Here is a 17,344-nt window from a genome sequence, read left to right as displayed (position 1 = left end):
TGGGGCTCGCTTCTCTCCAGAATCCATTCCTAGAGAAAGAACGAGGCAGCCAAGAGCCTGGCCCCAGGAGCAGGACTGGTCCCTCCTCGGAGCCAGCCAGCAGCAGGCTCAGCTCCACATTTGGTTTTTAATTACCTTTCCAGTTCTTGGTTATTAATGATCTTGGGCACTGAGCGGAGAGCAGCCTGGACCTCGTGACTGCTCCCAGCCTCACCTGCTGTAGCCTTCCCCCCAGAGCTGCACTCAGCCCCAGGGAGGGTGAGGGGTCAGGGGCTGGTGGCCCACGGTTAACCCTCTCGTGACCAGTGGCTGCAACCAGGATCAAGCTCCTCTCCAGGGTTCTGGCCTCTAGCGCTCCCCTAGACTCATACTTGCCACCTGCGATGGAGCCTCCAATCATGGACCTGGATCCATGAAACTCCATAGGACAGAGAATACGAAATTGATTGTAGTGGACAAGACCACCCATTCTCGGGGTAGTCAGGCTCTCCAGCCAAGAACGGGGGCCAGGGGATAGCAACATCCCCCACTCTACCATTTCAGCTCTAAAAACCCAAACAAAAAGCTTCATTTTTCAGGGCCCAATCCCAGTAGTGGAGCCTTGGGAGACTGAAGATGGAACCAGCAAAGAGCTATGTAGAAGGGCACTGGGCAGCGGCTACGACATGGTCTTGGCACCCAGCTGCCCTCCCCGGCCTCCCCCCATGCTCGTTTCTGTCCTGCCTCACCCAGCTTGTCGAAGACAGCAAGGCCTCGGCTTTTACATGCTGTGCAGTTAGAAGAGGGTCTGACAAGACCGGTCACATTCACTGTGTTTGTGGAATGAATGGAAGAATGAGTGCTCGCTTGCTTCCCGGAGTCATTATGGCAGCTGAATGTAATCGCAGATGTGGAAACATTGAGAATTGTAAGCAAGAGCCATCAGGCCCAGAGCCGATGACATGTGACAAAGAAAGGAGGTAGGTCTGGGAGCCAAGAGGGAGGATGAAGGGCTGAGACCGTAGGGCCAACTCTCTGACCCCCTTTCTGAGGAGTCCCAGCGCCAGCAAGACTGAGCTGTGCTTGACCCCGGGAGCCACCTGTGCCAGGCTTCCAGAACCAGCAGGTAGTGCATCGCCCTGAACATCCACCATGGAGAGAATGCAGCCAGCCAGGGCCCGGGAGAGCCCAGCAGGCTCCCCACAACAGACCTCGCTCTGCCGTTCCCACCACGACACTGTCAGGCTCTCAGGTGGGCCCTTGGCAGGATGGGACACCGACAGCCCCTGGCACCAGACTCTCTTTTCAAGGAGACTGAAGGATGAACTCCATCCATCACCACCAGAGCCCCTGTGCTGAGCACATTTGTCACCTCCGGCACCAGGGTGGGCGGTAGCTGGCACTGAATACCAAGTGGCTTCTGCTGCTGGAGCCCTCTCACAGCCTCACCTCCCAGATGCTCGCCCAGGGGGAGCTGCCCGCTGCTCTAGGCAGACACTCCGCCTGAGATACTCCCATGATGCTCCCGTTGCCCATGGGCTGTGATGTACCCCCTCCGGAGATGCAGAATGAGGCAGCCAGGACCAGTGGGTTGTAAAAGTTTGTTTAATGTCCCAGGGCTATGAGAAGAAACACCAGCCAGCAGAGCAAGGACTGCCCCAACCCTGAGTTCCCGCCTCCGTGCTCCCATACGGACGCCCAGCAGCCATGACCAGGAACTGACTAACAGCAGGGCAGGGAGACCCCACTGTTCCCTGTGACTCCACGTCCAGCGGGAAGGGCTATGCATAATAGGAGGACAGTACAAACTGAGCTCACACCAGGACCTGAGGCTGCCGGAGTCACTCAACTGCCCATGGAAGACATCACTGTCACTGGGGTCCCATGGCCAGGACTTCATGGCAGAAGTCAGAAAAGTCCAAGCTTGCCTGCCCCCTAACCTGGCAGTGCCAGGTGGAGAATCCTGCTGAACCAGGAACAAGAGTAGCGGACACCTCACACTTCTGACTCCAAGCTGTTGATCCGCCGCCAAGTGCAAGGTCCCAGGAAGCCGTGCGTCCCACAGGCCACCTTGTTGACCTCTTCCAGCCCCCCATGGTCCCTGTAGCTTGTGCTCAGCCCCAGGGTCCTGCCGCTGTGCCCTGGAGGCCCCCACGCCGCAGCGAGCCAGGGGCCGTGGCTGGCGCAGGGTGGGAGATGAGGGCAGACAGCCCTCCAGCAAAGCGGCAGGTGGCCGTGGGTGTGGAGGCAGGCGTGCTGTCTGTGTGGCCAGGCTGGGACCCCTGCCCACACGCCCTCCTGGCAGGCCTCCCGGTAGGACGGCAGCCGCATCGACTGTGCCAAGCGCCCACAGGCTGGGCGGGCACACTGGGCGGACAGCGAGCTGGGCCGGGCGAAGGCCTCCGCCACCGAGATGGGCAGGGAGGCGTGGCGTGCGCGGGCGCCCCGGGCCCAGGCGGCGTGCAGCAGGGCCTCCCTCCGGGCCAGCTGCTCCGGCCCGAGCAGGGGCAGGTCCTCGGGCTCCGGGGGCTCCGGGAAGAGCGGGAGAAAGGGGCGCCCCGACCGGTCGGCTCGAGGGAAAGAACTGTAGTGGCAGCGCTCGGGCGACAGGGGGCGCTCCGGGAGCGCGCGCCGTTCGGAGGCCGAGACGTGCCGCCCGCCGCGCCGGGTCCGCAACGGCCACCGTGCCTCCCAGGCCAGCGCGCTCGACACCTGGGAAACGTCGGGCAGGGGCGGCCCTGGCGTCGGGGGGCGGCCCGGGGGCTGCGGGACCCTGCGCCCTGGCGCGGCGCGGCCTCCTCCCGGTGGCCTCCAGCCCTTGGGGCTCGGGTTGGGGGGCGGGCCGGGGTTGGGCGGCGGAGGACCAGGGCTGGGGGGAGGCGGAGGCGCGCGGCGGCTGCCCCAGTTCTCAATGGTGCGCGTGGCGCGGTCCAGGGAGCTGCTCACGCCTGCCGTAGTCACCATGTCACGCGCCGCCTGCAGCATCTTGAGCACGCTGGCCTGGGCGGAGCTGGCGGTGAGGTCCGGGCTGGGTGGCCGCGCGGGGCTGGCCAGGCTCTGCACCCCGCCGAAGCAGCTGTAGATGCCCTGGGCGGTAGGGAGGACACACGCTGTGAGCGGCGGCGTCCTCCTCTCGGGACAAGCCCACCTCCCTGTCCGAGGCACCAGCCCAGGCACCTCTAAGTCCTAGGAAGCAACTAACATTCATTAGGCAGCGCCTACTCGCTAGGCGCCATGCTGCTGTGAGAGTTTACAGAGGAGTTATCTGAGGCTCCAAGAGGTTCCCTCCTCCTAAAGTCACACAGCTTGTAAATGGCAGGGAGGACGCCAGCCCGCGGCAGCCTGGCTCCAGAGTGCTGCCCCGCCTGATGCGGGGCTCTGCTCCTCTCCTGCTGGCAGGCCAGGCCACCTCCCGGGCCTTCAGTTTTCACATCTGCAAATGGGGCCATGGCTAGCTCTGACTTATCTGCGTTGGTGCCGATAGAGCTGGCTCTGTCTAGAGCGGGGTGGCCACCCACCCTGCTGAAGGCCAACAGGAAGTCCAGCCTGGACGTGTTGGGCACAGAGTGGCGCAGCTTCCAGTACACGAGGTGCTCCCAGGCGAAGACCAGCAGGGCCAGCCCCATGGCCACGAGCAGCATGTAGAAGACGCCCGCCATGTTGTCGATGTCCAGCTTGCTGCTCATCACCTCGTTCTTCTCGTTCTGGCAGATCCCCGAGAGCCACACCGTCTCCAGCTTCTGTGTCTCCCCTGGGTTGGGGCACACCTGGCTCAGGAAAGACCCTCCCAATGCCCACCCAAGCCTTGAGCGAGGAAGGGTCTGAAACCAGGGTGCCACCCTTTGTAGGCCCACCCAGGGAATCCAGCCCAGCGGGGGTGGGATTGGGGGTGGGGGTGTCAATGAGCAGGAAGAAAGGAGAGTGGGGGCTGGGGTGGGCAGTGCCAGCCTTTGACACACCCACCTCTCACATGGCCAGTGAAAGCTTGTTGACTGGGTGAATGTTATCACTCATTTATTTGTCAAATGCATATTGATTCCCTACATGCCTGGTATGGAGCTGGGCACACAGACAAAAGGCCCAGACCCCCGCGGAGACCACGAGCACCTTCTTTGTTATTACTCTCATTACTCTATGGTACTGATGGAAAATCAGACCGTTCGTTATATATCTAATAGCATTGGAACTGTAAACTCGAAGCTCTCTCTGGGTTTTAGGGGCAGGCTCAGCTGGAGCCCTCACACACGTGAGCCCCTGGTGCCGAGGCTAGCCTGGGCCCCAGCTCTGACTGGCAAGCCCTTGGCATTGCCCCAGGTAATCTTGAGATGGGAAAAGAAATTCAGCCATCCCCAACCCCCGCTGTGTGGCCCGAGCTCCTTCCTGTCTTCCTGCCCTTCAGGGACTCCCCAATCCTATTTCCTACTCCCTCCCGGCAAACCCATCTCTTCGCCAGTTCTCCATTCACTCCTCCAAATACTCCCTGCCCCCCACACACACACAGCCCCATCCGCTCCACCCAGAGACCTCCCCCTGCACACACGCCCTGGGGACTCAGAACGGCGGTGATGCTGACCAGCTTTCTGCAGTCACCTGATCCAGCTCCATGACTCACCCTGGACCCACCCCAGTCCCCGGCAGTGGCAGCACCCACCATCCCCCAGGAACTGCAGGAGCGCCAGGTCGATGGCCCGCTTCCAGTGGGAGTCCTTCTGCATGGCGATGCCGTAGCCAGTGGTGGCAAAGACCTTGCCTGAGCCAATGGTGACCAGCTTGCAGCCCTCGTCCTTGCCCGCCATGTAATTGAGGACAGCGGCATCATAGATGAAGGCGTCTAGCTTCCTAGGGACAGGTAGAGCCCTCAGACCAGGGACCATGAGGGGTGGGGACACCAAACTAGGGCCTGACATGTCACTGGGGAGATATGTGGGTAGAGACAGAGGATGAGTTCAGGGCTGAGGACCCACCCCATCTTGAGGCTAGTGAGTGCATCCTCCACCGAGCGCTGGTTGAACTTGACCATGTGGGTGTGCATGTCACGGTAGTTGCTGCGGATGTTCCTCTCCGTGCTGCCATTGGGCACCGTGCCGAAGCGGAAGGGTGGGTACTGATCTTGAGGCCGCTGAAACTGTGGGCAGAGGGCAGCCGCCATTTGTGACCCTCCCCCCAAACCTTCTAGGCATCACCTCACACCCACCCCGGCCCCATCCCCAACCTCATCCCAGAGTCTGCACTTGCATAGTGAGAGCAGAATGGTCTTAGATTCTGTCCAGGCCACTCCTGTGTTACAAATGGAGAAACTGAGGCCAGGACAAGGAGAGACTTACCCAAGGCCACTCGTTCAGTGGACCCGGGCCATCTCTCCCCCACCAGCCCCCACCTCACCAGGCTCCCCATCTCCTTCCTGCTCCAGCCTCCAGTTCAAATTCTACTGACTCCAGTTGTCCTGTGTCCCACCCAAGGCCTTCCCCTGCCCTCACATCCCCCACCCTCCACCAGCGGTGGCCCCAGAACCTTCTTGTCACTGAGGCCAGACACAGTATCTATGTACTGCTCCTGAATCATGAAGGCAGCCAAGTTGGCAGTGTAGCTGGCGAGGAATATGACGGCGAAAAAGGCCCAGACCAGGACCATGATCTTGCTGGTGGTGCCCCGGGGGTTCTCGATGGGCACTGAGTTGTTGAAGACCAGCGCCCACAGCAGCCACACGGACTTGCCAATGGTGAAGGATGGGCCTCCAGACTCTGGGGGCGAGAGAACAGATACTGGGGATCTTCTCGCCCAGCGCAGAGGGGCTCAGGCCTCAACCCACCTGACTCCACAGCTCTTGTCCCCACTCTCTCCTGGGTGGGGACCCCATCCCTGGCCATCCCCACCCCAGGGCAAGTGAGCTGACCTTGTTTCTCTCTCGTGTATCTGATTGGCCCCTTGTGTGTTGTCCGAAGGCCAGAGACCTCCCACAGGACCTGGCCCTGAACCCACCCATCTGGGACGAGGCGACCCTGCTCCTCCCTTCCAGGCCCAGGTGAGAGCTTACTCTTGCCGCTGGTGAGGTTCTGGTTGTAGCTGACGGGGCTGAAGTACTCGAACGTGAAGACAGTGATGGCCACCACGGTGAGGCACATGACAAACATCATCACCCACACCGAAGGGCTGTAGGGCTCTGGGAACAGAGGGAGGGGGCTCAGAGCCCTCTGTGCTGCCCCGCTCACCCACAGCCCCGAGAGCTGGGTCCAGGCGCGATGGGTCAAAGTAGGGCCCATCGGCCCAGCAGACTGAGCAGAGGGGTCTCTGACTGAGAGCAGCACAGCCCCATGAGAAACGCCACCCCCACCGCCCCCTAGGGAGGTCAGGCTCTCCAGCATTCTTGGTCTCCCCTTCCTACCTACCCTGGTACAGGGTCCCATCACCCCACCCTAGGACATCTCCCTTTGACTTCATACCTCCTCTGGCTCTCATTCACCTTCCCCCCACTTCCTTTCACAGAAAGAAGGTCTATATCCTTCCCTTCCTCGCCCATCCCTCTGCCTGCAACCGGTGTCACCTCACCGCCCCCCGCCCCCCGCGAGCCTGAGCCCGCAGAGCCACATCGGCAAGCCCAAGGGATTTCTTCCATCCTCTCCTCCCTCGCTGGCCAGTCCTGCTGACCATACTCCTGTTCTGGAACTCTCCTGCCCGGCCTGGCATGGACGAGCTGCTTGTTCTGCCTAGAATCAGGGCCTCTGAGGTCAAGTCTAACTCCTCATCCTACTGACACGGAAACCTAGGCCCGAGGAGCTGGGGAGACTGGTCCGTGATCAACGGTTTCAGTCTCCCCGAGGAAGAAGTCGTTACTGCCATAAGCATGTGCTCCTCTGAGGCCGCGCCCATCTCTGGAGTGGAGTTTGTTGTCTTCCCTGTGGCTGAGGAACCCTGATCAGAGAGATTCAGTGACTTGCCCAAAGCCATACAGCAGGAAGGGGCAGAGCCAGGACTCCCTCCTCTGCTCCTGGCCTCACGGCTCTCTGTCAGCCCCACACTGCAAGTCTCACCTGACCTCCTGACTGGACCCTCCGTGAAGTCCAGGATTATGGCTGCATCTGAGCACCTATCAGGGAGCCTGACACAAGGGGCTGCTGTGCAAATGCTGATTTCCTAGTCCAGTCAGAACCCCCAGCTCTGAGTGGGCTCCTCCAACCCCTCAAGGAGCATCTCCCCTCGTCCTGCTGTCCCAGCCCACCAGGCGCGTCCTGAAGCCGGCCTGCCTTCCTGGGTTTTCCGTCCCTTACAATGGCACCACCATCTCTCTCGCTCCCCTCCACCTCCCACCCTTACCCGACACCCAGGCCCAGAGGCACCCAACGCTGCTGTGCTTGCCCTGTGAGGGCCCACCCCAAGCTCACCATCTCCACGCAAGCTCCACACATCCAGATCGTGGGCCCCTCCACCCCAGTCATCCCTGCCCACCCGAGCCGCACCCAGGAAGGCTGAGGGGGACACGGTGCCATTGCTGCGAGCCACCATCACACTGATGCCCGTTTCCACGAAGGGCACAGAGAAGTCCACGATCTCAGAGCGCTCCTCGTTGATGGTAAGGGAGCCGATGGCCATGTCTGCCCGCTTGTAGTACACCTGGGGGCCAGAGGGGTCCACCCCAGATTGGAGGAGGGGCCCCCACAGGCTGGGGCACTCCCCTCAGTCTTCTTCTGCACCCCCGAGCACCCATCAGCAGTCAGTTGTTCCCATCTGGGGTCCTCAGAGCTCCACTTTCAGTGCTGGCCACCCGAAGGGGCATCATCGGTGACGGCTGTTTCCCCTGCCAGCTGGGAGACCCTTAAGGAGCTGGGCCCGGCACCCACCCTGACGATCCCCAGCACAGGAGGAAAGGCCCTGGGAGCAGCTGGGAATGGCTAAGTGATGTGGGACCTGGCCAGCAGGTGGGCTGGCGGGTGGGCTCAGGTGGACCTCGGGGGTAGGCCTACCTCCCCGATCATGCCGTTCCATACGCCGTGCACCCTCTTCCCATGTTTGCCATTGGTCACCAGGTACAGGTCGTAGGAAAACTTGACCACCTTGGCCAGTTTCTTGAGGATGTCAATGCAGAAGCCCTTACAGCAAAGCTTGGTATAGGGGGCTGTGTCACCACTGCTGCCACCAAGAGACCACCAGGAGTCAGAGCCAGCAGCTCCTCCCAGCCTGGCATGTGGACCCCGCCCCCGTACCCAAGCATAGGACACACACAACGCCTGCCGTCAGGTGGCAGCACACGGCTCACACCAGGCCTCCCGTGAGCTCCTGCAGACCTGAAGGTGTGGTTGCTCTGCCTGCGGCAGGGCACCGTGTTGGGCACACAGCCGCCCGTGCCAGGGTCAGGGCTCTCCACAATGACAAAGGGCCGCTCTTCCAGCGTGGCCACCGTCAGGTGCCGGCTGTCTACCACGGGCTGCAGGGTGGCGCTGTAGCGAGGCCACACTGGGTACTTCATGTGGAGGATGCCATGGTCCCAGCGCCCCACCTGCAGAGGGTGGCCAGCCTCAGCCCGGGCCCTCCAGCCCCATCACTCCCACCCTCTGGGTGGGGCTTCTGGCAGGGGAGCGCGGTGCCTGCCAGGGCCCAGAATTTCCCTCTCACACCGAGGGACGCTTGGAGCAGGACAGAGCAGGGCCTGGAGCCAGAGCACTTGGAGAACGGGAGAGTAGGAGAGAGGAGCTGGGAGGGCCAGAAGGAAGGGCTCCCTCAGCCTCCTCCCCGGCTCCGGTCCTTGTGTTTTCTGGTCCAGCCGCCACATTGCTGCCAGCCTATGGCACCTTCCCGAGGCCTGAGTCTACCTCACCAGGCTCATTTTCCTTGGTATATAAAGACCTCACCCCAGCACTCAAGGCCCTTCACACTCAGGTCCAACTTATCCCCATCACCTCACCTTTCTTCCTCAGTCTTCACACCCCCAAACACATCACTTAAAAATGCCCCAAACCCTCCGACCCCTCTGTCTATACCAGGTTAGTATCCCTTCCTAGTGAGCTCCTACTCAACACTCCACAGCCCAGCCCAAATGTCCCCACTTCCGTGAAGTCTTCTCCAGTTTCCTCCTCTGAAGGCAGAATGAATTCCTGCCCTCTACTCTACTCCCACGTGCCCTGCACACATCTCCACTCAGGCATCGAGCTCTCCAGGTTCTATTTGTGTGCATGCCCGTCTGGCCAGCACAGCTGTGGGTTAGTGCCCTACGGGCGGGACTGTGTGATAACAGTACTTGTAGTGGAGGGAGGCCAGTGTGTCGTGGGAGCCCAGAGCTGAAGTGCCTCGCCCAACCTGGGGGACCTGGAAGGCTGCCCAGTGGAGATGTTTCAGCTGAGACCTAAAGGATGAAGGGCTGGATAAGGGACAGAAGGGACTCTCTGCTCAGCCGTGGGCACAAGAAGGGCTGGGGACAAAATGAGAAGAAACCAAGGGCCCCTGGGCTCACCCCCTTCTCACCATCTCCCAGAGGCGGTGCCGGTTGAGGGCGATCACAACCATGGTGGGCCGGACCAGGTACCCACCAGGGCTGAAGGAGAAGTCTCGGCCCTCCCAGGTGATGTTCAGCAGGTGCCTGCAGGCAGAGAGAAAGTCAGGGTGTCCCTTAGCCCTGCCTGCAGCCCCTGCCCAGGACCAAACAGCCGCTCCCCCACCTTCCGCCTCACCACTACTGACAGCAGGGAGCATGTATTGTGTGCTTATTCTTCCGTTTCTCTGTACTGACCTCCGTGATCCTCGCCACCCCCCACCCCCGCCGCCACGCTGGCCTGATTTTTCAGATGAAGAAACTAAGGCTCAGAGAGGCAAGGTCACTTGGCCCCAGACACACAGCTAGTGGGAGGTGTAGCCAGTGAGTCCAAGCTCACTGCCATCCAGGTCCCTGCAGCGTACCCCCCCGCACACATACTCACATGCCCTGGGCAGGTGCCCACCTGTAGAAGGCCTGCCGGGCAGAGCTGACGGGCCCAGGGTGGCTGCGGCAGTCCCTAGCCGGGGCAGGCAGGGCTCCATGCTGTCGCAGGTAGCCGTGGGCGCCGAGGGCCAGAATGGCCACGCCATCGCGGACCTTCTGGCGCAGGCTTAGTCGCCAGCTCTCGGTGACGACGCTGATGAGGCCCACGGGGAAGACGGCGGGGGGCGCGTCGGTGCTGCCCAGTGCCAGGCTGGGCACGAGCCACACGTGCCCGGGCCCCACCAGGCCGGCCTGCGCTGCCTCAGCGAAGAGCACCTCGGCCTCCTCGCGCGAGCAGTAGGCCACCAGCACAGGGGCGTCGATCTGGCGCAGCAGGCGCTGGGTGCGCGCGCGCGTCCCACCGGGGCCCAGCTCCAGCGTGAGCACGTCCAGCAGTCGCCAGCTCAGGTAGCTGGCGTCGGCGACAGCGCGCACGCCCTCGAGGAAGAGCGCGTGGCCCGGGTGCAGGCTGGTGATCACGGCGAACGCGCTCCAGTCGTACTCCTCCAGCACCTTGAACAGCACCTGCAGCTGCTGCTCCAGGGACACGCCCAACTGCAGGAAGGCGGAGCCGGGCTCCTGGGGGCGGGGCCGGGGAAGGACTTGAGCGGGGGGCGGGGCTGGCCGAGTCCCACCCCGCGCCCCCACCCCCGGCCAACTGCGGCTCCCTGGGTCAGCCCCTAAACGCCCTGGCGTCGGAAGATGCTGGGCGTCCCGGGAGCCCTGGCCCACAACACCTTCCTCCCGCCCCCGACACAGTTCCCGACCCCTGCCGCCCATTAGATCACTCGGAGAGCTTTTTAAAACACTCATGCCCGGCCCCCGAGCCGTGCTGGAGTGCAGCATCGGCGTCATCAGCGTCACCTACTGGATCGGAATCTCTGGGGATGGCTCCCAGGAATCTGTATTTTAACAAGCTCCTCGGATGATTCTCGAGCCTGCTAGTTTGGGAAGCCCTGCCCCAGACCAACTGAATCGGAATCTCAGAGATGGGACGCTGGGCTTTAGTGTTTTTCTAAAGCGCTGTGAGAGTGGAGAAAACCCGTTCTGGGAGCTAATGTCGGACCTAAAGATCACCATCCTCCGTGGTTCCCCGGGAGGAATGAGACAGTTCCTGCTCCTCACCACCACAAATGCCCAGGGCACTGCCAGCTCGAGCCTGGGCGAATGCAAACCACTCCTAACTGTGCGCTCCCTGCTGCCACTGCAGACCCTCCAAGACTTCACCACACTGCGACTGTCCCAATCTTTTTTTTAAAAAAGAAAAAGGAAAAGGAAGAAAAACAAATCCAAGAAAACCCTACAGCACAAGTAACCCAATTCCTTCGACAAAGAAATTGCGAGAAAAAAAAAAAAAGAGAAAGATGGAGGAGCCTAGAGACGGACTCAGAAGCCGTATGGACCAATCGCTACCTGGGAACCTAACTGGCTCCTGATTTAAGCAAACAAACTTAAAAATAAACATCGATGACATTTATGAGACAATGGGGAAAATTCGAACGGTGGCAGGATATTTGACGATGTTAAGGAATTTTTATTAGATTTTAGATGTGATAATATATGGTGGGGTTTTTTTTAAAGCCCTTATGTTCTAGAGATACATACAGGGATGTTTCTAGATGGAATAATAGGATATTTGTGCTTTGCTTCAGAATAACACAGAAGAGGGGTAAGTGGGTCGGGGTAAGGATGGGGCAAGTTCAGTCAGGGCTGGATGGGGATGCACGAGATCATTATACTCTTCTACTTGTATGTGTGCTTAAGATTCTCCATAGTAAAAGATAATCATGAAAGACACACAAATCAGATTAGTCTCCCTGAACACATTCTTTGGCTCCCTGCTCACTTAGGGTAAAACCCAAATGTCTTTCCATGTGGTTGGAACCCCACCTCCCTCTCCAGGCTTCTCTCTGTTCCTCAAAAACGCCGAGCTCTTTCTCACCTCACCTCAGGGCGTTCACACCACCTGCCCCCTCTGCCCTTCTCACCTCACCTCAGGGCGTTCACACCACCTGCCCGCTCTGCCCGGGACACTCCCCATCACTCCGCCCCCACACACAGCATGCCAGTTCCTCTTATCTTCCCTATCTTCCCGGTCGGTCGCTTCAGTGTCATTTCTTAGGAGGCCTTCTCTGAACAACCCCCTACCCAAATGAGGGCCCCATTTGACTCCCCATGGTATTCTGTGTTTTTCCTTCGGAATGCTTATTCTAGCTGTGATTGCAGATGGGTGTGTTTAGAATTTTCTCCCCACAGGTTATAAAGTCTGTGAGGGCAGCCTTCCCCCAGGCCTCAGACAGCGAGCGACCGCCCTGGCTGCTCTTTCTGTAGGTTAAGTACATCAGATCCCATGCCCAGCCTGGCCCTCCACCCCTGGGTCTGGAGCCTGGCCAAGGCAGAGCAGCAGAGAGAAGGTGATCCAGGGCTGCCACCCCAGCCAGAGGCAGGCTTGTCACCTGCCCATCCCTCATCCAGATACAAATGTGAACACAGCCCAGAAGGTTTACCTTCTAGATCATTCCACAGCCTTCTCCTCCCTCACTCATGTTACGCCTTCAGTCCCCACCTCCCTGTCACTTCTACCCAAACCCAGCTTCCCAGGACCTAAGTCTCGCCCTGGCCCAGATTCAGCCCCACTCCTCCAGCCCCAGCCTGGCTCCAGTCCCGTGAGTTTGAACGGGCACCTTGGGGTTGAGGACCACAGCGGAGCCCCCACTGATGCTGAGGATGGGCACATGAGTCTGGGAAGAGATGAAGTCAAGGATCTGGGCCACAGCCTCCGTGCCCACGTTGTCCTCGAAGACGATGCCGTGGACGTGGGCGACGCCCAGGAGCCCACAGATGTGGGTGAGGAGGCTGCTGGGGTTGGTGTTGTTGACCCCCACGGTGAGTGGCTGGATCTCCAGGGGCAGGTCCAGGAAGCTCTGGGGGGTGAGGCGGATCCGAGCTTGGGCCTGTGGCAGCCCCGAGCTGCCAAACACCACGGCCACCGTCACAGCCTGCTCACCCTGTCCTGGGCCCAGCCCTGCCCAGGCACCGAGGAGTGAGGTAAGCAGCAGGGCCGGTCCCAGGGCCCCACCCATGTCCACTGGAGGGTCCTGCAGAGAGATCAGGATAGGCACAGGGAGGGATGCAGAGGCACAGAGAGAAAACATGAACAGACAGACGGGAGCTGGAGGCCAGAGGCAGAGGGACACACATCCAGAGGATGAAGGAGAAGAGGAGAAAACCTCCCTCCACAAAGAGAGGCAGAGAGAGGGCGACAGACAGACACAGACAAAGAGAAAGAGAAAGAGACAGAGAGATTAGCTGAGCATCTCCAGGGCAGCCCAGGGAGCAGGGGCTAGGAAGAACGTGAGGCCTGACAGGTGCTCATTACTTTCATTTGACTGTTGAACAGCGGACTTGGCTAGAAAGGCCAGGCCTTTGAAAACTCATCCATCTGGATTCTGCCTGAGAAAGGTACACAAAAAATGCCAGTCTGGTGTCCAAGTGCATGGATCTGAGTCGGATAGACACGAGTTTAAATCCCGGTTCTGCCGTTTACTAGCTCGGTGATCTTGGGGAAAGTTGGCTCACCCTCTCTGAGCCGCATTTTCTGGCCTGCAATAATCACAGGATGTACTTCACAGCAGTGTGAAGGGTACCCACTGTTATCAGCATCCTTATCTAGAGGTGACAGCTCCTCAGCCAGATGAAAAGGTAGCTCTGGTGACATTCCCCTCCCTGCACCACCCCCGATTCTTCATTCTAAACTGCATCTAACATCCCCAAGGGCCCTGCTCTGTGTGGCCCTGCCTAGCTCAGAGCGTCCTCCTCCTGGGCACTGGCCATCCCCGCCCCTCCCCTGTGGCCTCGGTTAGCAGCAGCTCTTCCATAGCAGGAGTGTGACACCACTGACCTGTGCAGCCCTTGGGGTGTCTACCTTACAGGAGCTGCTTCCCCAGATCATCGCTGGGGTGCAGGATCTTTTTAACCTCACCTCAAGGCCTGACGTGTATGCCTGCTAAATGAACGTCATTACTTTGGCCTGGGACCAAGCACCAAGCTGGTCAGTTGTACCCACTGACGGAGCTCTTTCTCCACAGCTTTGCTTGCCTATTCCATCATTATCGCATCCCTGACAAAACTTCTGAACAGGGAAGGGCCAAAGGGTGACCAGGGTAGTCCGGGATTAATTCCAAGCAGAGAAGACAGGATTTCGAGCAGGGGAGGAAATACTGTATTCATTTTGGTGCCCTTGACATCTACCCCTCAACCTTTGTGTATGGCTTCCTAGTACACTGCCTTAAGATGTCAGCCTGGAAACACGGGTGAGTCTAGGATGTCACACCGTATTCGACCATCACCAATCAGGGATTGTAGGTTATACCTGCATAGGGCACGGTTGTGCTCACCTCTGCCTACACCTCTGGGCCCTGCAGGCTCCCTGCCCTCTGAGAAGCCCCAGCCTCCCCCATCTCTGCCTCTCAGCTCTGAGCTCAGATCCGTGCTGTCCAGTACAGCATCCATCAGTCACCTGTGACAATGGGCACTAGAAATGTGGCTCAGCCGAATCGAGGTATGCTGTAAGTGTAAAATACACACTGGATATTGCAGACTTAGAAAAAAAGAAAGTAAAATATCTCACTAATATTTTTCTATTGATTACAAATGGAAAAATAATATTTTAGATACATTAAGTTAAACAAAATATACTATTAAAATGAAGCCCACCTGTTTCTTTTTCTAATGTGGCTACAAGAAATGTTTAAATTATACACGCAGCTCTCGTTTTGTTTCTTTTGGAAAACGTGCCACTAGATGAAGGACCCAGGTCTTCCCTCAAGTCCAGAGGCACTACCCCAGAGATGTTCTCTGATGGGAAGGTGACCTCTCGGATTGGAGCAGAGGAAGTCATGGCTGGGCATGCCTCTCACCAGGAGTGACCACAGAATACCTCTGGAGGGAGTGGCCCCAATCTGGTAAGTCTGAGCTTCAAATAGCAAAAGGCAGATTCAAAAAGACTACCACCGTGTGGTACCCAGCCTTCCCCAAAGACTGGAGGGTCACACATCAGCCTTGGCCCAATCTGATCTCCCGCTCGCCTCCCCCTGGCCTCCCACCTCTCAACCTCCCGTCCACCCACCCCTGCATGCCCCACTGGCTGTGACACCCCCTCCTCAAACAGCACAGCAGCTTCATGGTGTCTACAAATGAAGTACAGACACCTTGGTCCCATAGATGGGGCTGTACACACTCTCACCCCAACCACCTGTCCTCCCCTCCATGGACCCCATTCTCCTGCCAGGCTAGTTAGTGGCCAGTCACCTCCCACTGTCCTCATCTCTAGCCCCCAGCTCTGCTTTTCCCTCAGGCTGGAATGTCCTCTTCCCACTGCCTCCCTCTTGTCTACATGACAAAATTCCAAACGTTTCAACCTAAATCCCTCTCCCACAGGGCACCTGCCTTAGTCCATCCAGGCTCCAGACACATGGGGAGAGCAGACAGGGGCTGGGTGGGCCTCTAGGCCAGGTGCACTTCTTCCCACCCCTCCCCCACCTCTCCGGGGTTGGGGAGCCCCAAGCTATACCTATGAGATAGCTTGAGTCATTTTGCCCCTGGCAGGTATTTGCCCCCTCGATTTACCCCCACCCCACAATGGACTGTTGTCTTAGAGACCTCTGCTCACCCACTAAGTGGTCCACCACCTCCGAAAACCCACTAAGTTAATGTTTGATGAACACATGGACCCCATAATGGCTGACAGGAGGGTGTCAATGGTCAGTCCTTAGGGACGCAACATCACCTTAGCCGGCCTGGGCACCTCGACGTGCTGGGGCTCTTCTCTCCCCCAAAACCAGGCTCATCCAGTCTCAGGCAGGCTCACGCGCGCGCACGTGCACACACGCACACACCCCAGACCTGAGAGCTCCCCGCTGCCAGGCCAGCAGCCCACCAACCGAGCCGATTTCGGGGAGGGGAGGGACTCTGGCTGCACGAGGATCCACTGCCCATCCGGTGAGTGGCCTCGGCTTTGCCGTCGGGTTTCCCTCCCGCCCTGCCGCCGAGCCGAACCCTGAACAGAGGCGTCAAGGGAAAAGGCCGCCCCTCCATCTTGCCTCCCCTGGTGCGGGCACCGAGGTCTCCCTCCTGCTCCTCGCCTCCCCGCAGATTCCGCGCGGGCCCCTCCGGGGGGCGCCCCGCCCCCTCCCCTCGGCAGGAGTCTCTTACACTCGGGCTGTGAAGTTCGGGGTATTTTTAGGCCGGCGATAAATAATTCATAGGGAACGTGGCATCAGGCTCCCCCCGCAGGAGGAGGGGGCGCGAGCGGCGAGAGCCACCGTCACCCACGGCTCAAGGACACTCGCGATGCGGCGGCGGCAGCGGTGACAGCGGCGGTGACTCCCGGCGCCGGGACCCGCGCCACGCCTCCTGGCGGCCAAACTGGGCACCAAGCACTCGGCGCCCCCCACCTCGCCGCTACCTCCTGCGAGCGTCGCCAGCTCCTAGGTCCCCACCTCCACTCCCCCAAGTTGGGTGGTCACCCCAAGCCCGGAGGGTGGGGAGGGGCGGAGCTCGACTGACAGGCGGGGCTGTGGGCGGGGTACAGCCCAGGCCTGCCCTAGGGCCTGGAGTAAACCCAGGAGTCTGAGGGACAGGTCCCCTCCCCTGAGGGACACTTCTGGCGGACAGGTCCCCTTCGCTTTCCTATCCAGATTCTTAGTACGGAGTTTAGAAACAGACTCGAAACTGACTGGCACAGCCGGAAACTAGACGGGCTCCGAGACAGAGCAGACGAGCCCCAAATAAATTCCTTTCCTTGATTTTCCCATGGCTCCAGGTTGGGGACAGAGCCAAGGCGGTGCCAGCATCGGAAGGCTGGGGAACCGAGCCAGAGGTCCCGTCGGGCGAGCAGGGCTAGAAACCAGGGCGGATCACTGGGGCGAGCGCAGGGCCCCGCGGCAGTTCCCGCTTCGTTCACCCGGTAGCAGCCGGACGTTGGGTTGAGCCGGGGACTCACCCTTGGGCATTTTCTGGCTGCCGGATGCCTCTGCCATCGCACGTCCCTGGCCCTGTCCGCCTAGGCCTAGGCACAACCCGCCCTCCGCAGCAGGGGGCTCGGGCTTCCCTTCCTCGCCGTCGGGGATCACAGTCGAAGCCCCCGGAGACTAGAGCAGCCCCTTGCGGCAGCGGCCAGGGCCCAGCACCCTGGGGCTCTCGACTCTCCCCGGGCCCTCTCCACCCACCCTTCCTTTCTCGTCCGCGGAGCTTGGGTCCTCCGAGCGCAGGGTCAGAATTTGGGGAGATGCCACCACCCCGCGAAGCCCGAGCTGATTCCCTGGGGTCAAAGGAGGGAGCGTCCTGCCGGGCGGAGGAGGGCTGGGAGGGGAGCGCCTGGGGGACTCACAGCGGGCGAAGGTGGGGGAGGGGGGCGCG

At 60.0% G+C, this 17,344-nt stretch overlaps 1 protein-coding gene across 1 annotated transcript; it reads right to left on the bottom strand.

Annotated features, from left to right (window-relative positions):
- Window positions 1–1,653: 1,653 nt before the first annotated feature.
- Window positions 1,654–13,041, bottom strand: GRIN2C (glutamate ionotropic receptor NMDA type subunit 2C). Its single transcript, XM_039859516.1, has 12 exons — window positions 12,610–13,041; window positions 9,906–10,504; window positions 9,433–9,547; window positions 8,259–8,470; window positions 7,938–8,103; window positions 7,434–7,587; window positions 6,014–6,139; window positions 5,491–5,720; window positions 4,944–5,104; window positions 4,631–4,818; window positions 3,498–3,730; window positions 1,654–3,066 (listed from the first exon to the last, which is right to left on the bottom strand). The coding sequence occupies exons 1-12, from the start codon at window positions 13,006–13,008 to the stop codon at window positions 1,975–1,977; spliced, it is 3,675 nt and encodes a 1,224-aa protein (XP_039715450.1). The 5' UTR covers window positions 13,009–13,041; the 3' UTR covers window positions 1,654–1,974.
- Between the last annotated feature and the right edge of the window lie 4,303 nt (window positions 13,042–17,344).

This window comes from Pteropus medius, unplaced genomic scaffold (assembly GCF_902729225.1).
Source record: "Pteropus medius unplaced genomic scaffold, Ma_sr-lr_union100, whole genome shotgun sequence".
NCBI lineage: Eukaryota > Metazoa > Chordata > Mammalia > Chiroptera > Pteropodidae > Pteropus > Pteropus medius.
This window is presented reverse-complemented; position numbering and strand designations above follow the sequence as displayed.

What these genes read in the sequence shown, in the direction of transcription:
- GRIN2C (XM_039859516.1), bottom strand. Translation starts at nt 13,008, where the DNA reads ATGGGTGGGGCCCTGGGACCGGCCCTGCTGCTTACCTCACTCCTCGGT. An exon ending in GTCCCCCTCAGCCTTCCTGG is followed by an intron (nt 6,140 to 7,433) that starts GTGCGGCTCGGG and finishes CTCTGTTCCCAG; the next exon opens with AGCCCTACAGCCCTTCGGTG. An exon ending in CTCACTAGCCTCAAGATGGG is followed by an intron (nt 4,819 to 4,943) that starts GTGGGTCCTCAG and finishes ACCTGTCCCTAG; the next exon opens with GAAGCTAGACGCCTTCATCT.